Source organism: Aristolochia californica, unplaced genomic scaffold (genome assembly GCF_029961685.1).
Source record: "Aristolochia californica isolate CCGP_79_NKW_82.1479 unplaced genomic scaffold, dmAriCali1.0.hap1 SCAF_14, whole genome shotgun sequence".
Classification (NCBI taxonomy): Eukaryota; Viridiplantae; Streptophyta; class Magnoliopsida; order Piperales; family Aristolochiaceae; genus Aristolochia; species Aristolochia californica.
In genome coordinates this window covers 4,916,206-4,941,683 of record NW_027181815.1, presented here as the reverse complement: position 1 = coordinate 4,941,683, position 25,478 = coordinate 4,916,206, and the positions used below count along the sequence as shown (strand labels likewise).

The 25,478-nt window shown below is 37.5% G+C and overlaps 4 protein-coding genes across 6 annotated transcripts; 2 read left to right on the top strand and 2 right to left on the bottom strand.

Annotated features, from left to right (window-relative positions):
- The first annotated feature begins 1,078 nt into the window (after positions 1-1,078).
- Positions 1,079-14,286, top strand: LOC137949634 (uncharacterized). 2 transcript variants are annotated; one of them, XM_068795745.1, is made up of 10 exons: positions 1,079-1,410; positions 1,901-1,983; positions 2,141-2,259; positions 3,181-3,559; positions 3,927-4,100; positions 8,593-8,689; positions 8,846-8,918; positions 13,031-13,122; positions 13,614-13,701; positions 13,829-14,286. In XM_068795745.1, the coding sequence occupies exons 1-10, from the start codon at positions 1,155-1,157 to the stop codon at positions 14,103-14,105; spliced, it is 1,638 nt and encodes a 545-aa protein (XP_068651846.1). In that variant the 5' UTR covers positions 1,079-1,154; the 3' UTR covers positions 14,106-14,286. The 2 variants fall into 2 exon arrangements, with proteins under 2 accessions (XP_068651846.1, XP_068651845.1); XM_068795744.1 differs by having other exon boundaries at positions 12,980-13,122.
- A 420-nt stretch (positions 14,287-14,706) lies between these two features.
- Positions 14,707-17,649, top strand: LOC137950355 (pentatricopeptide repeat-containing protein At2g18940, chloroplastic-like). Its single transcript, XM_068796764.1, has one exon. It carries the CDS (start codon positions 15,087-15,089, stop codon positions 17,580-17,582), a length of 2,496 nt encoding a protein of 831 aa, XP_068652865.1. The 5' UTR covers positions 14,707-15,086; the 3' UTR covers positions 17,583-17,649.
- Positions 17,650-18,092: 443 nt separating this feature from the next.
- Positions 18,093-23,800, bottom strand: LOC137949636 (COP9 signalosome complex subunit 5-like). Of its 2 annotated transcripts, none has more exons than XM_068795746.1 (6): positions 23,138-23,800; positions 22,453-22,734; positions 22,226-22,373; positions 18,876-18,976; positions 18,641-18,718; positions 18,093-18,523 (listed from the first exon to the last, which is right to left on the bottom strand). In XM_068795746.1, the coding sequence occupies exons 1-6, from the start codon at positions 23,531-23,533 to the stop codon at positions 18,422-18,424; spliced, it is 1,107 nt and encodes a 368-aa protein (XP_068651847.1). In that variant the 5' UTR covers positions 23,534-23,800; the 3' UTR covers positions 18,093-18,421. The 2 variants fall into 2 exon arrangements, with proteins under 2 accessions (XP_068651847.1, XP_068651848.1); XM_068795747.1 differs by having other exon boundaries at positions 18,894-18,976; positions 23,138-23,799.
- A 757-nt stretch (positions 23,801-24,557) lies between these two features.
- Positions 24,558-25,138, bottom strand: LOC137950279 (ethylene-responsive transcription factor ERF003-like). Its single transcript, XM_068796669.1, has 2 exons — positions 25,059-25,138; positions 24,558-24,933 (listed from the first exon to the last, which is right to left on the bottom strand). The coding sequence occupies exons 1-2, from the start codon at positions 25,136-25,138 to the stop codon at positions 24,558-24,560; spliced, it is 456 nt and encodes a 151-aa protein (XP_068652770.1).
- Between the last annotated feature and the right edge of the window lie 340 nt (positions 25,139-25,478).

Sequence of the window (25,478 nt, the reverse complement as noted above, 5' to 3'; positions counted from 1 at the left end):
AATTTAAAAGTGATAATTAAGATATAGTAAAAGTAAGAATTTGATTTAGTACTAAATATTTTGGTTTAAGTATTTTTATAATTAATTAAAATAATATTTTTCTACTTTTAAATTATTGTACTAATTTATACTAAATAAAAAATTATCTTATTTTATTAATGAAATATTATTTTTATTTATTTGTTATATTTATGACATTTATTCACATATTAAATTAATAATTTAAGAATAATAATTTAAATATTCTAAAAGTAAGAATTTGATTAAGTATTGGGACATCATTAAAGTAACCATGTTTATTAGGTATATTAATTTTTATATTTAAATAATTCAATATTTTATTTTTATCTTACATTTAATTAAATAGTTAAATAAACTATCTTAATAAAATTAAATCTATCAAAATATTTTATTAATTCATTATCCAATTTCCACTAAATTTTTTGATGTGCACGCTAACAAAACAAAAAAATTTACACTATATTTTTTATTCGAGCACACTAATACAAAAAGGTAATTCACTTTTCACTTTACTTTCAAACTGCACTAACCCCCCATAGTAATTTCTGAACACAATAAATTATTTAATATACTATTTTATTCAGCTAGATCATTAAATACATAGAATAATAATACAAAATACTTAAAATGTTTATAAAATTAGGTAAATTTAAAATTTATTTATTTGATTCAATATTAAATATAAAAAATAGAAATAATCCAATTTTAAATTAGTATAAAATACTATAAAATACCCAGAAAAATAATTAAATAGTTTTCAACAGTATATTAACATAAATAAAAATATCACATAATGTATTATTTAAATAGGTAAAAATATTAAATGTTTATCTAATAAAGTTTATTCTGTTTAATAAATAAATAAGAAAAAGTGATAAAATCAATACCCCTTTCTGGATTCTTCCAAGAATGACGAAACGCGAGGCAGAAGATGAAGTCCGAGCGTGGTCTGGCTGGTGGCTTTTTAGGTGGGTCCTCAAAAAAAGGTGCTACCCTTTAATTGTAGATTATACGGGTCGATTAGGCTGATAGGTGCTACCGGGTTAGAGACGTCCTGTGTTCCACCCCTCTTCTGCATCTCAAACAAAAATATAAAAAATCTCCCTCCAAAAAGTTACCTCCACTCGGTCTCCATGGCAACCATTTCCAGTCCTCGGCCGCTCACTGCACCCGGATCGGGTGGAAAAATTCGCCGTGCTAGGCACCTCCCCCCAGCGACCTCTCCATATCTCAGGCCAGCGCCAGCGACCTCTCCAGACTCCCCGAACCGTGGCTGGCTTTTCACGGCTGCGAGATCTGTTACTTCCACTGCTGGAAAACTTCTCTCGGTTTTTCTCTCTGAGAATTCGTCTTCTTCGTCTCGTAGCAGTGGCACATCCTCAAGTTCTGGTACTCTTCCTATCTGTTTCTCAGTTTTTATTGTTTGGAGAATTATTAGGGCTGGTTGAGAAAAAAAATTGACTTCTATTTGTTTTATGTTTTTTATTTTGAGTTGTGCTTAATGATTTGGTTATAGAGAGTCGGTCGTAGGGTGATACTATACTAAAATTTGAACTTTAAATTGGGCTCCATTTGTTCAGTTTCTGTTGTTTCGAATTGGGATTTGGAGCCCTTTTAATGGAATTTATTTAAAATTCTGATTTTTATTAAGGTGATGAAAATGGGTGGTTGGAAGTTTAGTTCTGCATTGTCAATGTAACCAAAACAAAAGTCGAATTTCTTTTTTGGAGCTTTAGTGATATAATTGTGTGGACAGTTGCTCTGGCAGATTAATCTTATTTTATGTTTCATGCCTTATCACTTGTCTCTAGTTGCTTCAACAAGACCATTTTTAATGCCTTATCTGGCTCATGACACTATGTTGATCGTCTTTTTGCAGATGGAAATGGGGAAAATTATGAATGCGAAGATGTCAACTGTCTTTGCTGCGTCTGCTCCAAAATGACTGTTGATTTAAATACGGCAAGTAGAAAACCCATCTCCATGATTTGTGCATGTGCTTGCTTCCTTAAAGACTTCAGTTGCATCATTAGGATTTTTACCTCGCTACATGGTTTTGGAAAATAACTATAGAAATGACTCTATAATTGTTGCTCTTAATAATCTATGCAAATGCCAGAACGGGAACCTCCCAGTGGCTACAATGAATCCTGACAAGGAGTTGCAGTCGATTACACAGGACAGGAGTAGAACCAAGCTTGCAATTGAGTTCTTACTTTTGCAAGAGACTTATACACGGTAACCAAAATATGATATCTTGATGTTTTATAATTAAGTATGCTTTTTTGAGACAGGGTGACTTGTTTATAAATCTCTCATGCTGAAAAACCATACTTGGGTTAGTGAAGAATTAGTTTTGCAATGGTAACAGACTGCTGCCAAATGGCAGGGTCAGGTTAATTTAGATGTGGTTCAAGAAGGCTTCCTAGATGACTTTCATATTTTTGAAACAAGCCATTTGGTCTTCCCACTAATAAGTAGTGTCCATTGAAGGATTCTGGGACACTCCATTGTCATCTTTGCATTAAGTTCATTGGGACTGTGAAGTTGGCCCTGGTTCCATTAAGTTCATTGGGACTCAGGAGGCCTATTGTCCAGGTCCTATATAAAAGATAGGCTGATGGGCCTGCAATGTGGACCATATGAATGGGGCACAGATAGACAAACAGACAGGTTTGGTTTCCAACCTAGCTCTGATAACTTGTGAAGTTGGGTTCTATTTCAAAATTACTAACCACTTAGGAGGCCTATTGCTCAATTTGAACTAATAAAATTCCAAGCCATTTTTGGATGTGGGATTTTTCACCCAAGTAACAGGAAGAAAGAAGAAAGTCCTTTGAAATGAATCTGTTCTGCATTACATGCGTTTTTGAACATCGGGTAGTTGGAATTTTGTTTTATATCGTGTGTACCGTTGGGATATCTAAATCTTCTTAAAACTCTCTCTTACTCTCTCACCACACTCAAACACATACTAATCATTGTTCTTGACTACCTGTTTAGTGAGGTAAAATCAGTCCCCTGTATAACAAACATCTTGTTATGAGTACTCATGGCTTACCTCTGTTCTACTTTCTGGAAGATATATATTATCAGTATCAATGCATGACATTGTTTGGGATAAAATTCTGAAAATAGTACTCAATATGCCATCACCAGGGAAGAATGCATTAAACTAACAAAGATCATTCAATCACGGGTTGTAGACGGTCCTTCCAATGGTCCAATCACAAAAGAGGGTAAGGATGCAGTGCTGAAAGGGCTTTATAGTCAAAGTGTTGGAAATGCTACTCCACCTTCAGAGACTTGGGTACCACTAAGTCAGATGAGAAAGTCACCTCATGTATTTCCTTATTCGGCCAATAGACGGAGCATATTTTCTCCTAAATCTTCTGTGTTTCGTGCTTGTTCACCTGATGTCCAAAAGACTGCAATCATGGAGGCGAAGAAATGGCTCCAAGAGAAGAAGTCTGAAATGAGTTCAAAATCAGATCTTGACCATGGACCTTGCAATTTGAACACTGACATGCTCTCATATGTTAGTTCCTTCTCTCTTGCTTTCTCTCTCTTACTTTCTCTCTCTCATGGGTTCCATGATTAAAGCAGCATTTAAGATTATGCTGACAAGGCTGATGATAATGATGATGAAGATGGTGATGATGATAATGATGATAATGAAGTTGGTCAATCCTTGAAATGCATATTAGAGCCAGTCAAGGATTTGAAATTCTTAGCTGTGGTTGGTATCTTGTTGAATTGCTCAAACCACACAGCATCAAGCAGTTCACTTAATTATTGACTTGACAAGGGAGCAGTTTTGGTTTAGTCTCATTTGTCATGTCATTTGTTGTGTTGAAGTTGTTTTATTTGTTCTACCTTCAGTTGTTAGTTAAAATTTGATGCAGGGTAATGGAGGGGACATGAGCTCACCTGTGGATTTAGCAAAATCATACATGCAACGCCCACCCTGGGCATCTCCTTCATTGTTGAACATCACATTTAAAAGCCCCTCACCAGTTCGATTACAGTTTCCTGATGATGAAATCCATCATGCAATGTCTAGTCAGCCTTCACTGGAGGTATCTTCCACTTCCCCATCTCAATTGCTCTGTTTGACTCCTGAACTCTTGTACATGGTTATGGAGCTTCAATAATTTGGAGCTGATATTTATGCTTATTTTTAGTTTTTCATGTGGTGTTGATATTCATATAGTCTTTTCTAATTAGACATTCAAAAAGCCTCCATGACTGGAATATTTCAGCAAACGTGAAACCATATAGGAACAATGATACCCTTGAATATATACAGTACATAGGCCCCACTGGCCACTGCATTCTGTTGATACCTTTTCCAATGAATAACTGAAATCATCTGTACTGGTGATGCAATTTTACTCAATGATCTATTATATCATTTTGCCTGTCCACTTATAAAAGGGATATGGAATAAAAATCTTTGTCCACAAACAGATTTACCTGTTTACTTGCATACCGTTTATTAAATAGAATACATATAGGTTAAGGTTATTTTGTAACTGATTATTCGCTTGCCCGAATGACTAGAGAGATAATTTTAGAAATTTTTAACATATCCCTGTGTAAGGGTAAGAAAAAGTGCCTCTTTGTATCAAGGATAATTTACTTTAAAGATATTTGGTTAAAGTAACTGAACTATATAATAAATTGGTACTTTATAAAAAAAAAAACTTTTTCAAAAAATATAATAAATTGGTATTTTATATGGTTTCACAGTATTTTAATGTTATTTTATGTTTTTATAATTTTATTTTGCTTTTATGCATTATGTTTTAAATTTTTATTTACCATTTATTTACCCAATTACCAGATTACCCATTGCTATTCACATAAATAAATGTGTAATGAAACACCTTTAGCCATGCAAATAAAGCAAGTAACAGAATTGATTTCTGGTAATTGAAACAAGTAACATTCATTACCTGCTGCCATCCTTATTTACTGGGAAATCAGGTTGAATCTAACCAAGTAAATATTTCTACGTGTAATTGGGTAAATAAATGGGTAATGAACACCCTCGACCCATTCTGAATAAAGTGTGTACAGAATTGGTTTTGCGTATTTGGAATGGCTAACACAATACCCCTTACCCATCCTGTTTGTTACCCACTACCATCCCTGTTTACCAGAAATGAGGTTAGGCAAAGATTTCTATTGGAAAGGCAAGTTTTACACTCACTGTAAACAATAAGGCCAGGAGAAGGTTGAATGGACATCCTTTAGAAACGCATGGCATACACTCCTTCATACTCTTTCACAATGAATATGGAGTAGCTTAAGATTAAAATATGAGGGTAAGATGGATCTTCCCTCTAGCCCCTGTTGTACCTTCCATCATACTCTGATTGTATTCTCTTGCTTTTTGGATTTTGGAGTGAAATGCACCCATTTGAAGAAAAAAAGATTGATCTTCCATTATAATATTAAAGTAAGACAAATCACATTCTGGGAAGGAGTACTGGTGTATAAATACCTTTTCAGCCATTCTCTCCTTACCTTCCATGGAAGGCCACTAAGGGGGCATAGTTGTTGCACAATTTTTGACTTTATCTTTGATTGGATCAATTGTATTTCCAAACTTGCAGTTACTTTTCTTGCGCACCATCTTTCTGACTTTGATACTTCGACCTATCATATATCTCAGGAAATATTCAAGAGTAAGGTCGTGCAGTGAACTTCAGTATTTTGTATACAGCATGTGCTTGGTGGATATTTCATACCTTCTTGGGCATACCAAGATTAATACCTCATGTTCCTTGAAGGATTTATTTGTTTCTTAGGACGTATATTGATATTTCTTTCTTGGCATATGCAGGTTTGTAAAAATCTTTTAGAAAACTCTTATGGAGAACCAATATCTTTCCTATTCAAGAGCCTGTCTTGGTTTATGTTGTTTGTGGAGATATAACTTTGAAATGGGGAATATGGAATTAGGCCTTAGAGTTGAAGGGTTTCAAAGGTTGCCAATCTCAGACTGAATTTCTCAATGAGGTGAAATGTTGTGGACTGGGCCTTTGGCTCATTGGCCATATGCAGGTTTGTTTTATGAGATCTTAGGTTCATGTCTCACCACGGGTTTTGGGTGAAGTATGTGTCAAATCAACACTCTAAGAAGAAAAAAATAAGAAAAGAATGGAGGTAGAATGTGATCATACAAATTCAAATGAATATGTTGTTCCTGCAGATTGAGGACCAAGATGTACCTCATAGAGGTGTTTTTCTGTTATCTAGGCTTGATCATTTGAAAGGAAGGACAGAGAGAGAAACCTGACAGTTGAAGTGGAGATTAGGGGCTGAAGTTGTTTGAGTTAGCATATGCTGAGAAGGGTGAAGGAAAAATGCTATAAGACAGCTGTTGGTCTGGTCATGCTTCATGGAATGAGGACTAGGCAGTGACGAAGTAACATCTTTGGGAGATGAGGTTAAGAGTGATAAAGATGTTGGGATAGGTATTCGTCAAAACTATGAACAAATTGTGGCCTGGGTCTTTGGCTCAATGGTCACTTGAGGTGTTTCTAATGTGTGGTCTTGGTTTCAAGTCTCACCAGGGGATGAGGGGTGGTGTATGCTGTGATCAACATTCAAAAAAGAAAAGGACAAATTAGAAATGAGCATTTGAGAGAATCACTAGGAGTAGTGCCTATAAACAAGAAACTCTAGGAGATGATGTAGTGTTGGTATGTTCAGTAGAGACCTGGTAATGCACCAGTTGAAAGGGATTTGTCAATGCTTCTTTGGGACTTGATATTTCGAAGCTTCATCTCCATTACATTCTTGTAATAAAAAAGTTGATCGGGTGAACTACTGCATTTAGGAAGCTGTTGACCATGTTTGCCTATCTTGAATGATGTGGCCTTCAGAAAAGTAGTGACCAACATCCAACTAATAAACTCCACAATTTCCAGTGGGATTTCTTGTAGGGAACCCCCATTGTTCATCTTGTTTGCCCGTAGCTAATATTTGGTGGCAGGCAAAACTAGTGGCCCTCTAGTCATAAATTCCACTACTATGGGCTGTCAAATTTGTTGCATATCATTGTCTAATATATCTGAATTGTTTTGTTAATCATGACACTTTTAGAGCTTTATATTAGGAGAAGGATTGGTAGAGAGGAGAGTAAGAAAGTAGTTGATGCAAAAAGAGAGCAGGGCAGGAGAGAAGGAGAAGAGATGTAAACTGAAATAAATTGCCGAAAAACAACTATCTTAAGCTGTAAAGCCAAAGCATGCCTAATTACTAAAATACCGATATTTGAACAACTTTCAGTAAGGTTATTTACTTGCTATTGAAAAAAAAAAGTTCATCTACTCCTAGCCAAATGGATCATTGCAGGATTCGTGCAGGCCCGCATGATGTTGATCTGTTTGATATCAACTCTTTTTCACATCATTTGGAGCCTGTAAGAGGCTAAATCTTGACCAAATCTACTCAAAGTGGTTTTGACTTTGGTACTTTATCTAAAGTCAAAGCGCTGTGAGTGAAAATGGGTGTTAATCATTTTTTTCTTCAAATCCTGGAAATTTGTTACTTAATTATTTATTTGTGATACGGAGTAAAAATGTGTCACTTATGCCACATATTTCTATGTACCTTGTGTTCAGACAACAAAAAGGAGTTCTGATTTCATGGAGTCAAGTGATATCCATGAGGAGATTCGAAGAATCCCGCTTAAGTTAGCAGAAAATACATCAGAACCTTCAACACTCGAGCAAAATGAATCATCTCCTAGATTGTTAGCAAATGTGCCTGGAGACACCTCATTAGTTGCTCATGAAAGGTTAGAATTGGTTGGGTTTTTCATAACTCAGATTCTGCCCAGGTTGGTAATGCTGTGACTGGCTCTGGGAATTTAAATCCACAACTAGATGTGGATAATGCTGGTAGTGAAGATAGAGTTCAATGGTACACTTTGTAGTGGCTAATGTTGTCAATGGTACCCTTGCCAATCCATCATCCCTGGAAACTATATCCAACTGTAGACAAGTTGCTGTTGCAGAAAAGCATGATTTCTCAAGGCTTGGGAATGAAATCTGTGCTGCATGTCCGACCTTATCTCTTCAGGACCACAATCAGATCATCTGAAGCTACTTTTTACAGTATCATTTAAAATGAGCTGTCAAATATTTATCATTTTATCAAGGTTCTTTCTGAAGTCCATGTCCATAAAACATTCTGGAATAATTATGTCGGGATAAGAGTAAAAGTGGAAGAGAATAGGAAAGGGAGAAAGAGTAGTTGGGAATTAACATAAAGGAGAAGAGTGTGCATGTGTGGGTCTGCAGGCAGAGGAAGAGTTGAGCATAGGGTTGGTCTTCACCTCTCCTGTTATTTATGACTTCACTAAAGCAGTAAAAGTACACATATACCCTTGTTTACATTGCTGACTTTCAGATTTGTGCAAGGGGTAAAACGGTAATTGTAAAATAAGTGAATACCCTATGATCCCATGAAACTTAGTGTTGCTTAAGCATTAGTCTTATTTCTCAAACATTTGATATCAGAAATCAAATCTGATATTCTTCTTTATCAATGAAGGACTTGGGAGATGCTTGCTTGAGTCAGCAAAAAGTAGGAAGCGGAACGGCTTCTCATGAATCAACAGTTCCAACTGCTGTGCCTACTCAAAATATTGGTGAAATTTTATGTGCATATTTTTTACCTCTTTTGTGATTTTGCTTGCACCCAACATTTAGCACTTTATTATAACATATAGGCCTAAAATTGCAATTCAATAATCAGATCTTCTTATTTTGCTAGAACTAATTTGTTCCTTACATTTAATGAACAGGAGGTACAGTAGGGGAGCTTACCTCTAATAGGGAAGTTTTGGTATCGCAGGAGATTTGGTGTTCAATGCCAAGGTTATCTGTTTATTAGCTGCTATTTGTTGAGAATTTTTTGGCTATCAAATGCTGCTATATTTGAAACCTAATAGATACAAAAGTAATTTTAGGATCGGACCACCTCAGGGTGTTTATAGCTATTTGGTCTAAATTTTTTTAATTAAGTTTGATCTGGACTCCTGCATATATGAACTGTTTTGCAATGATCACATTAACTTGATATTAACTACTTTTTATGTTTTCATAAAAAAAATAAACTACTTTTTATGTTTTCATAAAAAAATAAACTACTTTTTATGTGATTACTTGTCTATAAATTGGTCAGATCAAATTTAACATGAGCCCACCAGTTTTACTGATTGGCTGCATTCATAGGCCTTGTAGTCTTAGAAAAATTATTTAACAGGCACTTATTTTTGTTTACTTTGACTAAAAGCTAGTAATGCACTTCATGTGGTTTCTTATACATATTTTATCCAAAATTCCTTCTTATGTGGGACATTGGGATGTGACAATTAAGCCATGAGCATCTGCATCACGTATGAGTATTTTTTTTTAGTTTTATTTGCTTTTATACCCTTCTCTTTTTTTTTTTTTTTTTTAAATGCTAACTTCAGTAATTTCTTGAGATAGCAGTTACTTTGGTTTTTGTGAGGTGGCGGTTTTAACAAACCAAACCTCTAATAATGGGTTTTGGATATTCAAGAATGACCATTTCCCTTAACTATGGCCCTCTTAGATGTTATACTTCTTACTACATTCTGTCAAATGTTGGATTCTAAAGATGGCCTGATTCGAAATGTTGCTAATTGAACCTGAACAAAACTCTCTAAGTGTGGGATATGATGGTCTTTTGATAATTACTGTAAATTTAAACAATTTTTTACTAAGAAAAAGCAAAAGATGTGGCTTGCCTCTCATTCATCCCTTCTCTCTCAGCAATGGGAGAAAAGGTGAAGTGGGAATACTTAAGGACAAAGGATCACCTCCAGATCACTCAACTTCAAGAGGAGGCTTAACTGAAAGAGTAGGAAGCTGAATTTAAAGAACGTGACTTTCCTGTTTTAGGCTCAAGCTTCTAAAACAAAATGTATTCTATAGGAAAGTCTATTAGCTGCAATTTCCTATATAAATGAAGTTGAAATAGAAAGTTTAAAATAATGACAACTTGCTGTAGTTAAATGTTTTTAACTAAAAAGTAACTTGTTTTTGTTGAAAGCATTGTATGAAAAGGAAGAAAAAGAAGGTAGGTAATAGATTTGAAAGAGAATGAAGATTTGTTTTTGCAGCAGTTCAGCAGGCTTCATTAGGGGGCAGAATTTGACCTGTAACCTTTATTTCTTTCTTTTGTGAAGACTAAAAAGTCTTCTATAGGAAAGTCTATTAGCTGCAATTTAGAAAGTCTGAAATAACGACTACTTGCTGTAGTTAAATGTTAGGGACCCTCTTTTCAATACTTAGTATCTTGCTGGCCCTTGGTTTCTTTAATAAAATATCGCCTTTTTTGTAAAAAAAAATAAAACACATAAGCTTATAAAGAGGATTTCTAGATTTAGATTGTACTCCTTTTGCAACGCACTAGGCTGGTCAAGATCAATGAAATTAGGGTCTTTGACCAAAAGCAATGAAGGTGGAGGAGAAGGTAGTTGGTTGCTCCATGCCTCCACCTCCTTTGCTTTTGTTTGACGGTGATACACTTGAAAGGTTTCGATCTAGAGTATTAGGCATCTCCACTGTCACATCGCTGATTGGAACAAGAAGTGGAATGCCTGAAAAAAAATCATGTGAACCAGTTGAGACAATTGAGGTTGAAAATATGGGACTTAAAAAATTGGACATCTGTAGCGATAAGCATTTTTTTGGACCCTAGATCATAACACTAGTAACCTTTCTGTAGCCTTAGATATAGAAAGACATACTTAATGAACCTAGAGATAACTTATTAGGCACATGACCAAGAGTACAATGACCAAAATGCCCTTTGGGCAGTACATTACTTAAGACATCGCTTAACTAGTGGCTTGCTATTTTAGTTAGAAGATTTAGTTAGAAATTTTCTTTCAAGTTGTAGTTTCCTGTTTTAAGTTTGGGGTTGTTTCTAAATTAGTGAAGTCTGAAGTTAGTGTAGAACATTTAAAAAAAAAAAAAAGTTAGTGTAGAAGTTGTTTTCTGTTTTAAATTTTCTTCCCAGCAAGTTAGAACTAGATTTAGTAACTTCTAGATGGAGTCTATTCCTAGAGTGGGACGACACGGGCACAAACACAAATCTCTTAAGTTTTATATTATATATTTTGATAAATTAAATAGTTCTAAAATAGTAATTTTAACTAAAATTTAATGGTGCCCTTAACAAATATTTTATATTGAGGCTCTAGATACTAATTATATGCTCATGTTTTGAAATAAAGAATTTGTGAGTGGCTGTTTTTGGAACTACAATGTCTGACAGAGCTGTACTTGGAAATTAACTTTTAGGTAGTGCTTTCTGATGGTATTCATTAAGGAAAATGTTAACTCAGTAATCCTTGATCTATATCCATTGGGAAATTGGAAGGCATCAACCAATTGATATTAATCATTTTCAAAAGAAAAAAAAACCAGTTGATATTAATCCATTTATCTTAAATTTTCATAACATCCATTATAATGAAATTATGAAAATACCCTTTGAATGTATTTTAAATGTTGAAAAATTTGGGAATTGGGGTCAGGTGGGTTAAGCGAAAATATTTAACATGAAGTCAAACAAGGTTTATAAAGTTTAACTTGGTATATTTGCATGTGTGTAGAGCGGAATAAATAAAACATAATTAATTAATCATCAGTACAGTAGTGTATATATGTTTTATTTATATACATTTACTATGTATATGTGTGCTTATTCACACATATACATTTATGTATATATAGAGAGAGGGAGAGAGAATTGCACCCAATTTTCTATATTTATTTGGAGAAAGTGACACTGTTTGTAAGAATGTCATTTGATTAATTTATTGAAAATAATGCCATATCTTTATTTTATAAGTAAAAATATATTAAAGTAAGAAATACTCTCAAATTATGAGTTTATGGGATAGAAAACGAATAACACACACACACACACAACGTGTAGTGCATTTTACCATTTTTGAGCGAATGATTTGCCATACCAGAGAGAATTTGGAGGTTTCTTTATGAGTCTGCATTGTCGATACTGCTGTCAAAGGATGATGCAGAATCTTCCTCCATATTGGCTGGTAAATGTTAAAGTTTGGAGAATTCAATAGGGTATGAGTCTGCATTGTCGATACTGCTGTCAAAGGATGATGCAGAATCTTCCTCCATATTGGCTGGTAAATGTTAAAGTTTCAATAGGGTAACCAATGCCAATGAAGCAAATTCTGGTTGTGGGGCCAATATGGTGTACAACAAGATTCCTCTTTCAAGTGTTAAAGTTTGGGCATTTTATCTATACAACTGTGTGACTAAAACTTGACTATCCTGCTTTAGGTCTTACACATTTAGAATATTGCTGTATGTGATACCTTGTCAGTTATGATGATACCCTTTAAAAGGCTGTTATCTTTGTTCAGGATAGATAAGTTGGGCCCTGCATTACACATTCATTTCTTCACAACTGTGTGACTTGAACTTGATTATCCTGCTTTTCACTAGATTTAGTTTCTTAAATGTAATTTTTTTTTAGCTTTAGGAATCAGTTTATCCCTTCCTGCTTTAGGTCTTTCACATTTATGTATGTGATTCTTTGTGAATTATTATGATACCCATTAAAAGGTCGTTGTCTGTATTCAGGATATATGTATTCAGGAGGTAGGCCCCCGGACCTAGGTTTGTTTGTACTTCTTCTTTTTCTTCGTTTTTCAATATAAAAAGGTTTGGCCCAGCATTAAGGACCCACCATTAAGGGCTACTATTTGTGTTCCCCTGCATCTGTGCTTTTATTTCCTATCCTTTGTTTCTTGATTTGCTTGTCATGGCCTTTTCGTTTCATGTGTAAGTTTTAAAATCCTTAAAGCTATAACTTTGAATGGCAGTAAATAATCAAAAGTAGATCTCAATTGTGCTCTTTATTTCAGTCATGCTGATCGTTCTGATAATAATAAGGATGCTCCTATTTCTAAGTCCAGCTCGGAGATGCGTTCTGCTGCAGAAAAAGTAGTTCATGATGCTTTTGAACCACATCAACCGTCTTGTTTTCCTGATGCATCCTCTTTCTCTGGTACAGTTCATCTCCCCTGGGCTGCTCTCTCAAAGGTTTTATTTTTAATTCAAATAAACTTTAAATGTCTCTAGTGGGAATTTACAGGCCCCGTGATCCTTAATTATTTGAAGCAATAACCCTGTGCTATTCGGATGTAAAATCTAGTTTTGAAAGATCTTTTTCGATATTGCCACTGTGAAATTGATCTAATTATTGTTTACCTCCTGATTGGATGGGGATTTTACTGGCCCTGTGATCCTTAAGTATTTGAAGAATTAACACCCGAGCTATTAGGATATAAGATCTAATTTTGAAAAATCTTTTTCAATATTGCCACTGAAATGCATATAATTACTGTTTACACCCTGATTGGATGGGTCTGTCTTCTATTTTTCCTCTGCATTTTGAAGGGTATTATCTGTTGTAATACTTGATGTAATTGTTATGCTGTAATCGATAAGTTATGCCTCTTCTAGCGAGTTTCAGCAATTTGACTTATATGTTTTCAGATTTAAAGCTGCAGCAGGCATATGATCAAATACAAAATGGTTCAAATAACATAACTGGGGCTGGAGAGTCTAGCTCATCACGGTCCAGGTTTGATCATCTTAAAAAGACTGCTCCCATGATTTCATCGATAAATTAAGTTCCAACAAATCTGTTTCAAGAGTCGATCTATCTTGTTGATTAAATTAGTCTAACTTTTCTTTTTCCCTGCATTCAGTTTGCTAGTAGGGCTAAATGCGAAATCAGGTGGAAAATCGTTGAAGAAGAGCAAAAAACAAAGCAGTTTGAGCCGTGAAGTTGCAGATGTTGCTAGTTCTCGACAAGTCCGTAAGCTTCGGGGCGAGGCCTCCATGGAAGTTCCGCCTGATGATAAAAATAATGACATCGAGGTTGGTTCTCGGACTAGGAATCACCCGAACGCGTTCAATGGCCATGCAAATGGAAATAGGCGAAAGGAAGTGGGATATAAGAGGCGGCGTGAAAAGGGGAAATGATCGAAACCGTTGTGTACCATTGTAGTAACAATTGTTAGTATACTAGTTCGAAAGAATTTGTGTCGAAACTGTTTCTGTAACATATATTGATCAAGAGTTTCGCTGATATTCTTGTCCTAGTGCTAGAAAAGGCTACTGGTATCTTATCCTTGATGTACTTCTAAGGTGCAACCATGGGTGTGCGAAGGGAAGTGATTGATCAGATTCAACCTTAAAATGAGGACTTCTAACAAAATAACCCAAATCGGAACTAAGAAACTTTTAACTTCGTTAATCATTTCGATAGTAGAATATTCTCAGCGTTACTGTAGATCAGTATTTATTGGATACATCTCTCCCCCATGAGTGCAATTATAGGTAGCAGTAGATCCACGAGTTTGTACGTCCAGATAGGGGCTACAACCTTTGCTTCAGGCATTTCAATTTTCAACTACGCTGAACGATTTCTTAAAGATTCGTCAAAATGTTGATAAGATAGTGGCGGTCGTAGAAGTTCCATCAAATAAGCTCTGCTTCCTTCTATCCCGTTCTTCGCCATTAACCTCTGCCATGATAAAGTGCCCGCTATGATTCTTCTACTTATCCATGTAAAATTAGATTTCATACGCTCCTACTTTCTTCTCGCCATTCACTTTGAACCTGCTCTTGTCTGCAACTGGCGATAGATACCAATCAAGGATTAGATTCTAAGCTCTTTTCCTCCATTCACTTCACTACACCCGTAACTTCTTTGCATCGTTCCTTGTTCTTTCTGTCCCATTCTCCACCATTAATTTCTGCCGTGATAAAGTGCCCGCTATGATTCTTCTACGTAACCATGTAAGATTAGATTTCATATGCTCCTACTCTCTTCTCGCCATTCACTTAGAACCTGTTCTTGTCTGCTCCGGCTGCAACTGGCGATAGTCACCAAGCAAGGATTAGATTCTAAGCTCTTTTCCTCCATTCACTTCACGTCACCCGGTACTTCTTTGCATCTACATGGAAGGAGCTCTCTTTCCAAATAGGCCAACCTTGCCACAGCCCAACTTACAAGCCAAAACAACTGTTCAGCAGAGTACTTCCCTCAAATTCAAAGCTCCTGCACCTCTTCCTCCTTCTCCCTCGCATTCCTTCCCCCTCGATCCCCTGCTCCAACATCTTCTCGAAGTTTCTTCCGACAATGACCAAAATCCATGTTCTCACAGTTACCCTTCTTTGCACGTTTCTTCAAGTCCCCAATTCCGAGCAGCCCACATCAAGAAACGCAATGAAGATTTCTTCTCGAAATTCGACTCAGGGGAAGATGATAATGGGCAGGAAAATTCGCACCTTGATTTTCTCTCTGGAAATGGCAAGACGATACTCAATTACCTAATTAAACAGCCTTCGTCAACGCTAAGGGCATACCTTGATTCCGCAAAAAATGAGATACTAAAAGTGGACCTTGTAAGCATCTTGAAGGGGCTAGAGCTCACGAGCGGTTGGGAGAAAGCTCTCATCTTGTTTGAGTGGATTACATCTAACTCCAACGAGGAAAAACCCAAACTGGATGACCAAACAATAGAGGCAATTGTTAGAGTTCTAAGCAAGGGGTCCCAACATTCTATTGCAGCAAAGTTGTTCGATGCAATTCCTGTAGAGGAGTACTCACTTGATGTCCGAGCTTATACAACCATTCTTCATGCTTATGCTCGTTCTGGTAAGTATGAAAGGGCCATTGCATTGTTTGGGAGAATCAAGGAAAAAGGTCTCTCTCCGACTCTTGTCACCTATAACGTGATGCTTGATGTTTACGGTAAGATGGGTAGGTCTTGGAATCGCATTTTATCCCTTTTGGATGTAATGGAAACTAAAGGATTTGAATTTGATGAGTTCACTTGCAGTACTGTTATATCAGCTTGCGGAAGAGAAGGATTGTGTGATGAAGCTCTGAAATTCTTTAATAAATTGAAGTCGAGGGGTTACTCTCCGGGAATTGTGAGTTATAATTCTCTTCTTCATGTGTTTGGGAGGGTGGGAAATTACACAGAGGCATTAAATGTTTTACGAGAAATGGAGGAAAACGGGTGCTCACCTGACTCAGTGACATATAATGAGCTTGTTGCGGCTTACACTAAAGCTGGACTGTATGAGGAAGGAGCAGCTGTTATAGATCTAATGACTAGTAGAGGATTTTTGCCTAATACAGTGACTTACACCACTCTGATTAATGCTTATGGCAAGGCAGGAAAGGAGAACAAGGCCTTCGAATTGCTCAAACAAATGAAGAAGGCGGGATGTGTTCCAAATGTTTGCACATATAATGCCATACTTGGGATGCTTGGGAAGAGATCAAGGTCTGAAGAAATGGTGGAGATACTAGTCGAAATGAGATCAGGTGGATGTGTTCCTAATAGGGTGACTTGGAACACAATGTTGGCCATGTGTGGTTGGAGAGGTATGTTGTATGTGAATCGTGTGTTTAGGGAGATGAAGACTTGTGGCTTTGAGCCAGATCGTGATACATTTAATACTTTGATTACTGCATATGGTCGATGTGGATCCAAGGTGGATGTTTCAAAAATGAATGAGGAGATGGTTAAAGCTGGTTTCAGCCCGTGTGTTCCAACTTATAATGCATTTTTGAATGCCCTAGCTAGGAAAGGGGATTGGAAAGCAGCAGAGTCTGTTCTTACTGACATGAAGCATAAGGGATTTAGGCCCAACGAAACTTCCTACTGTTTGATGCTTCACTGCTACGCCAAAGGAGGACACAGAGAAGGAATAGAGGAAATTGAGGCATATATCTATAGTCGGCATATATTTCCAAGTTGGATGCTGTTGAGGACCCTTGTTCTTGTAAATTTCAAGTGTAGACAATTAGGAGGTATGGAGAAAGCATTTGAGGAGCTAAAGAAAAATGAATACAAACCAGACATGGTTATATTCAATTCAATGATTTCAATATATGCTAAAAACCGGCTATATGATGAAGCACATGAAATACTTTCTGAAATTCGTGGAAGTGGGCTTCAACCTGATCTGGTAACATATAATAATTTGATGGACATGTATGCAAGAAATGGTGAATGTTGGAAAGCAGATGAGATACTCAAGCGACTTGTAAGCACTGCAGTGAAACCAGATATAGTGTCTTTCAATACAATCATAAATGCATTTTGCAAGCAGGGGCTTATGCAAGAGGCTTTAAGGATACTCAGGGAGATGACGGAGGGAGGAATTAGGCCGTGCATAATCACCTTTAATACCTTTGTGGCCGGGTATGCTAGCCTTGGAATGTTTATAGAGGCGACTGGCGTCATAAATTATATGATGCAGCATGATTGCATGCCGAATGAGCTAACCTACAAGACAGTGGTGGATGGTTATTGTAAAGCTAAAATGTATGAAGAGGCTATGGTTTATGTGTCAAACATAAGGAAAACTGATCCTTCTTTTGATGACCATTCACTACGGAAGCTTGTTGCAAGTGTAAGGGGGAATTACCACTCCTAACTACACCATATATTTTTTCTTGTCTAATAACATTTTTATTTTGGGGAGACTTGTAATATGGACAGGACTTGTCAAAAATGATTTTTCATATATTTTGGTCCTGGGTGGTAGCTGATGCATATACTCATCATATACAGGCGCATTGAACTGTAATCAATATCCACGATTTCCTTATACAGACTAGGAATTTTGCAGTGAGCATAAACAAGAGTAGGAGTGTTAGGAGTCAGTTCTGCTGCAGTTATCTGGGGAAGAATTAGTTTACGATCATCTGGTTAAATTTATTTTCTAGGATGCACTTGCTAAGATAGATTGGTGTAAGTCCGCTCGAGGTTTTACTTTTACCTCTCTGGATCAGGCTTCTTTCTTCCTTCCGTGCATCACTAGATTATTTCCATCAAAACTCAAAAGCTCTCGAGTAGGAAGACACGGAGAGATTATCCCAGCTTTCGATAGAACAGATTAAGCTCAAGTTCAATTTGATGAATTGAGAATTAACGCGTTAGCTGCTTGTTTCGATTTGATGCCAAAATTATGGTTCTTTGACAAAAGATGCCAATTGACAATGTTTTGATTTGGAACGAAAATGTCCCTAGTTTCTAGCCTAACACAAGACACCTTTATCGAGGAGAGACTAATTACAGATGTTAGTCACTCCGACCATAATGTAGTTGCTCAGTCAATTCTGCTATAAAACGATAAAGCACATAGCTTTAGACCTAAGAGACCAAAGCAGAAACCAGGATTTATGCCAGAGAACACCAATGAATGCAGCCACAAGCTTTGGAACATCTCAGAATAGTAGGGGTCTCGGATCTTGCAACGGCTATTTCACCAGATCAAGTTTCAATCATAGGTTCAGGTCCAGATGGTTCGGTTGTGGTGGTCATGCGGGCACTGGTAGAGGGATGTACAGAGTTGAAAAGGTTGTCCTTGATGACCTTCAGAACAAAGTAAAACAGATTAGCCCCAAGAATATGAGCCGACAAGCAATAACTTTGACACCATAGATTTCCGCAGCTTAGACAGTGTGGAATGTGATAAGATGCAACGGCTACCTGTGACATGAGACCATGCACCTGCTCAGCTGTTATTTTTGAACTATCACGAGTGATCTTTGCAAGCTGAGACTCCTCCTACATACCACAAAATCCATGTATGGTCAGTAACCCCATCCTACATACCTCCTCTTTCATGTGCCATTCCATTTAGCATGATAAATGAATAGATAAACAACATCTTGAGATTTATTAGCTTATGCAGCAGAAGTCATTGCTCTTCAACTTTCACAACCTCAACATTCCGGCGTACCTCCTTCTTTTTTTGTGGGTGTATGAGAAAAGATCCCAGTCTTGAATGAGCTAGTTGATTTTCTGCTTGCTCCAGTTTCTCCGCTGCACGGTGAATGGAACATATTACTTTCTGAAGCTAGAATAATGACCCATTAAACAATAACAACCAGTGGTTGCAACAAAGAGCCACCAAGAAACAACAACCACTAATAAAAAATATAAAACTATAACAATGAAATCCTCAGTATCAGCTAGAACCAGGTATATATTCCTAAAATAAAAAAATGGTCCAGTTTATTTCTTTTAACTTTGCTAGAAGTCAAGAACCTTCCACTATGTTATCAGTTTGTTGGTAAATTGTAGAACTGGTAGCAGAATATCTTTGGTGGGGCCCCATCACCCACACATCCAATGACAGAATTGTACCAAAATGACATCTCAAAAAACTTGCAAGTGAACTCTTTGCAGAAGAATATCAACATAAGCAAGCTTGGGCACCTTTGGTATCGTGTATAGTACTGGGATGCCAATAATCCAGACGATACACTAGTAGTTGTACCCCATATCAGGGCAGACAACGATACAGGCTGTGACAGAATTCACCCAAAAGAATTAAAAGATTATGGACATTCCCTAAAAATGAAGGGTAAACAAAGGAACTCATTCATCTTAATATTTCTTTTAGAATGTTGAACCTCAAACCCTAGCGAGACTCGGAACCCATGACCTCACACAAGATACAAGATAAGTACCTGTTTGAAAATAAAGAAAACCGGTATTCGGAGGTTTTGAACCTTTTGGTGTGAAGTTAAAAAATCAAATGACTACCATAAATCAGAGATAACATCCTCAATATGATTACTAATTGAAAATGTAAGTTGTCAATAAATATATAGCATCAAGTCGAGCACAAAGCACAACTTATAGTCTATAAGCACATCAAGTTAAAAAATGTCGAGTTTCAATGAAGGTGAGAACTGGAATTTTGCGGAATGATCTGGGTAACTAGACTATAAGCCTGACATAAAATAAAAACATTAAAAAATAAGAAAATAAAAGCATTCACCTTGTTGGTACGCATTTAACCAGTTGATGTGACAGTACAAATGCCTTGTAACAAAAAATATATAAATAAACAAATAAAATAAGGTAAAAATGACAAAGATGATATTTTGCTATTGGAATGGGGTGGATAATATGTACAACTCAATGTACCCCACTCATAATGTCCTCCTTGTAGTCAGGGACAACCAAATTGCTCATATCCTGTAACAAATTGAGAGAACAAAAGGGATATAGGCATCAGACAGCACAATAAACGCAAGTGGCAGTCATTCCTGAGCGACAAAGTTGTTCTAGCCAAGGGGGCCGATAGTATCTGAGGGTTTTGAAGGGCTTTCAAATAAACTCTTGCTCCTAAGGGATATTGGACGAGGACATGATACGTATCAAGTCCATCCAATAAAGACATGTGTATCATGCATAACACAATTCTTAGCACGATATTTCTGATACATAGGCCATGTAACATATCAGGTAGGCCCAAAATCCAACAAATACATATCCCTGAAATGAGCATCCGTGTTCATAAGGAAACTTCAGCCAACCTCTACATGTCATCTTCATGTATTTTCTACAACATCTTTGATATGAAATTTGATGTTGTTGTTTTTTTTTTTAAATTTCTTCCTCTAATGGGTATCTCGTTAGAGCAAAAGTCTCATCATGATAGATGCATGCAACAAAGATAGCAGCTATACATATGCTAGAAATGGCATAGTCTAAGTAGAGATGAACCCCTCAACCGGAGGTCTACAGAACCACATGCACAGCAAATGTAAGAGCTTAATTCTTAGTTTGCCACTAAGGAAAACAGCTCAGAAGTACAAAAAGGATAGAATAATGGATAAGCAAAACCAACTTCCATCATCATGCGGAACTTTTTTTTCTTCGCTTTTGATAGAATAATGCTGGAATGGGCATACACATGGGATCAAAAGCTAAAGGAGTAGTGAAAACAAAGAGATCGCACAAAGAAAGGAAACAAAAAAAAGGACGCCAAAAGGCTCTCAACTTAAAAAAAAATCTAGTTCCACCAATTTTAACCAAAGAATTAGACCATGGGGATATTGCCACCCAACAGGAATATAGATGCAAAAGGTTCTCAGGCTAAGTATCCTGTTTCTAAATCCAACTAACAACCATATGAGAGCCCCCCGCAATTATGATAAGGTATAAAAATTATTGCCCAAAGATTTTGATCCCTTGAAGGAGAGAATGGAATTCTGCTTCCCAACGACCTCAGAATAACTCAGCACAATTGCACCTCAATGATCTTGACTTACCATAGCCAGAAGATTGAGCTGCCATCAAAGTACACTTACATTACCAGCAGTGAGAGGTCATGGCATTCAGGGCTGTTCGTTAGAGGTGCTCCAGACTCCAGGAGCAATAGGATTCTAGAACTTTCTGGCTACAGCACTAGTATCATCAAGTAGAATATGAAGATAATCTCCCAGCCAAGAAAAGTATATGGCTACTTAATAGAAATGACCAAGACAAAAACATTGCTGATGATGACTACTCAAAATTGAAGTGACATAGAATACCAGGGACAAGAGCACAAAATGCACATGTAGCAACCTCAGAAGGTTTTGTTATTCCACTGGAAGATCATTTGGTTACTCAGACTCGGGAAATTTAATAATAAATAAATAAATAAGAAGCTGAAGAAACTTGGATTGAGATAATGCTTTAGATTAAAATTACCCTTACGATTTTTCTCAATATAATGACAAAGACAACTACTAAAGCTGTTGATCCTGAAGCAGGGGAGTCTCAAAATAACATTGGGTTTATCATTCATGAGTGAACTTGTTAAGGGGATCTTCACAATTTTGAAAAAAAAAATTCATGCTCACTGTCCCCAGGAATTAGGGAAGCATGGACTCAGTGAGGTCGTGGAACCTCCCCATACAAACCTAGGTACAGTCAACTACACCTAAACCCCAATACTGGAAACAAAACTAATAGCAAGCTAGCTCATTGACCATCTAAAGGCATGACTATTCTTGGACACCATTGAGCAACACCTGCCTCTTTATGGTGAGGGAAATGGTGTCTGATGAAGAAGGTTCACAAAAATTCTCTCACAGGCCAGAAAAAGTAGTTTGAATAGATTCATCAAGATAGACTTTAAAATTAACAAACATAAACAGATTAACTTTGAGATCAACAAAAAGAAAGACATGGAAAGGAACAACAAAAAAGGATTAGTTAAAAAAAGAGAGTTCGTAGATACAAAGACAGCATAGAAAAAAATAAACATAAACAAACAAAAAAAACTCTTACCTAGATCAGAAATTTGCCCAGCAACATATTCTCTATTTGCCAAAAGTGGTGAAGAAGAGAGTGTATTAACCCAATACTTATTCCACAGCAAATCCAAGAGGTGACTATCAAGAGATGACTTAAAATATGTAATGTCCAATGCATAATACTGCATAAAAGGAACACCATACTGTCAACCGAAGAGCTCACTTAAAGGAAAACATTTCATGAGATCAGTTTTGGGTTACCTGCTTGCAATGAACACCAAAATCTTCAATCTTATTAAGAGGGATTGTCTGATACTCAGAGACGGGCTCATCAGGAGGCTTATAACCTTGCGGGTATGTTCGAAAGGCACCAATCTCAACCTTTCCAGCAGAGACTGTCCTCGTTGGATCAATAACGACTGCCAAAAATGGCTCCTGGTATTGCTGATTAAGCATCTGCGTGGACACATCAATACCCGATAACCAGCATCCGTAACCAGGATGTGAGTGATACCAACCAACAGCATTCTCCAACCGCCCAGCCTACAGAATTCATGAATTAGATTGACAATGAAAATTTTGATCATATCTAAACCAGGTTCTTTCCCTGAATCACACACTCGGAAGCCAAGAGACGGTTCACAGGCTCACACTTGGTCAAAACCAGGAAGCGAGACGTCACAAATTGGAGGCAAGAAGAAGGGTTTTTAGAGGAAATGGAATTAATTTCGTTTATACATGCCCAAAAAGAAAAAGAGGCCTAGAGAAAAAAAAAAAAAAACAGAATTTATGGTTATCAGAAATAAGTGATCCTGAACGCCAATAAACAAACATGTCAGTGGTCGACAACAGTTCAAGGTCTCAGAACAAATCCAACGAACCAGCTTTCAGATATTTTTCGAAATTCACAAATGAAATAGCATCCAACAGGGGAGAGAGACCTCACCTGTTTGCTAATCTGCGAATAATCCACCATATACTCGTATGCATCTGCCTGCGCGTTCACCCTCGTCTCCGTACCTTCCACCGGCAAAGCAAAGGCATCCATGACGATCATGGTATTCCCGTCGGTCTTCCCCTGCATGAGTCCCATGACTTCGATGGTCCCACCGGAACGCGCATGCACTACCATCTTGAGCAGCGCAAGCGCCGATATCTTGACTCGCTTGAAGTAGTGAGGATCGCTGACCCAGGGCTTCTCTTGCTGAATTTTAGCATGAGACACCTCGTCGAAGTAGTAGATGGCATCGGAGTCCGACGACGGCGTATCCATGCTGACAATGTTATTCTCGACCTCCCAGGTCTGTTGGGCGATCGTGGAAGAGGAGGGAAAGAGATCCATAGAAACCTCCGAAGCGAGAGAAACCAACGGTTAGGGTTTTACAATGGGGTTTGACAGATGCAGAGAGATTACTCGTTCGAAGGAAGTGCTACCGTGAGAAGAAGAGAAAGAAGTATAATCGCGCTGATAGAAATTTGCAAGTTTGAGAAGATGGACCAAGACGGATGGCACCCTGACTGCCCAGAGCAGCGCTACTGTGAATCGGGTTTTCCGTCTCTCCGTGTTCCAGTCGAATCGGTCGCGCGTCTTGGCTCCTATGGTTAGGACAAGTAAGGGGCCTCAGACTGGTCAGTCCTAGAAACCCAACCTTATCAGAAAGCAAAGGAAAACCCATAAGATCGACAAGCAAATGCTAGCGTATGATCCATTATCCATTATCACGTTGAGCAAATGCTATTTGGCTTTCATTTATTTATACAAGCATTTGCTTTGATACCATATTAAGTTCATCATAAACTAACAAGTGAAGTTAATTAACAGATATACATGTTAATGTCAGTTTGGCGATCCAAATAATGTTATGGAAAAAGACGAGTCTATATTTTGATTAGTGTGCTGTTGCTATCTACAGTCTACTTTCTGAATCTGTGGCTTATATTTCACATTTTTGGATCACTGAAAAGTAGTGTGAATTTAATATTTTGTAACTAAGAATAGAGAGAAGGACAGAGAAAGGGGAGAACGACCACACAACCCAAACCAGTGGCACTTCTGTCCTAATCAAAGACCAAGTTCCATAGACAAGAACAGCAGCATCTATACCTTCATCAATACCCATTAACTTCAATCTGGCAAAATCGATGTTCTCTCTAAGCCCAGTTCATTGGACCGTTGGCTTGAACTGTAGGACCGTTGTCTCACTTGTGGGAAGTACACCCTTATACTTGTGGCCAAACTCCAAAGAAACCAATACTCTCATAGATCTAGCTTGAAAGAGATTCAAGCAAAATGAAACAGATACTACAGTGATAGCCTTAATTCTGAATCCATCTCCACTTTTATGTACATTAGACAGCACTAGGGATTAGATTGAAGAAGAAGAAGAAGAAGAGGGAGATGAAGACGACGAAGATATTTCAATGTAACCATTATAAATGAGCTCCTCGATCATCTCTTCAATGTACTCATCCGCCACCGGCTTGAGTTCTTCCTCACTCCCTGGCGCCGCCGTTGTGGCGGGAGTTGCATTCGTCGTCGCCTTCGGTTCTTGCTGAGACGCCATGCAACATTTTTGCAGCTTGGCTCTGAGGGTGGCTGAGAGAACCCGAGAGTTGTCCGCGTTGGGATCGTATGGGAAATTGGTCCTCGCTCTAGGCCCACACATCAGCGACGCCGCCTCGTCGTAAGCCCTCGCAGCATCTACCGCGGTTTCGAACGTCCCCAGCCAGATTCTCGTCTTTCTGCAACAAAGTGAAACGGCGACTCGAGTCAGAAAGAGAAAGGCGAAGAGCTGAAATTAGCTAGAAGAAAAGAGTAATGACAGGGAACGAATTGGAAGAAGAATGAAGAAAGAAGGAGAACTTACAATAATGGGTGCCTGATTTCCGAGACCCATGAGCCCCAGTGCCTCTGTCTCACTCCTCTGAATTTTTGCATTCTAGCCATGGCTGAAGAAACTTGATTGCCTTTTGCCTTTTTGAGGTTGTACCACAAGGCCCTGATGGATTTGAATGAAGGAGACATGGCCCTTTTTGTAGTGGGAGGAGTGACCCTCTTGCCTCCTTATTGTAAAGCAAATAAGCACAACCCCCCCTTTCCTTCTTCTCAATTACAAACCGCCCCAACTGCGAATTTGTGAGTAGATCTTCCCATGGATTCCTAATATAAATAAACACATGAAACAACTACTGTTATCTCCAATATTCTCAACCAATATAGAGGAGAGATTTGGAGTATATACTATATTCGCTTATGTCTCACTACAACCAGCATTTGTGCCAAATGA

Coding starts and splice junctions, on each gene's coding strand:
- LOC137950355 (XM_068796764.1), top strand. CDS start 15,087: ATGGAAGGAGCTCTCTTTCCAAATAGGCCAACCTTGCCACAGCCCAAC.
- LOC137949636 (XM_068795746.1), bottom strand. CDS start 23,533: ATGGATCTCTTTCCCTCCTCTTCCACGATCGCCCAACAGACCTGGGAG. Junction 22,735..23,137: donor ATTCGCAGATTAGCAAACAG/GTGAGGTCTCTC, acceptor TGAATTCTGTAG/GCTGGGCGGTTGGAGAATGC. Junction 22,374..22,452: donor TTGGTGTTCATTGCAAGCAG/GTAACCCAAAAC, acceptor CCTTTTATGCAG/TATTATGCATTGGACATTAC.
- LOC137949634 (XM_068795744.1), top strand. CDS start 1,155: ATGGCAACCATTTCCAGTCCTCGGCCGCTCACTGCACCCGGATCGGGT. Junction 1,984..2,140: donor TGACTGTTGATTTAAATACG/GCAAGTAGAAAA, acceptor TGCAAATGCCAG/AACGGGAACCTCCCAGTGGC. Junction 13,702..13,828: donor TCTAGCTCATCACGGTCCAG/GTTTGATCATCT, acceptor CCCTGCATTCAG/TTTGCTAGTAGGGCTAAATG.
- LOC137950279 (XM_068796669.1), bottom strand. CDS start 25,138: ATGGCTAGAATGCAAAAATTCAGAGGAGTGAGACAGAGGCACTGGGGC. Junction 24,934..25,058: donor GAAATCAGGCACCCATTATT/GTAAGTTCTCCT, acceptor ACTTTGTTGCAG/AAAGACGAGAATCTGGCTGG.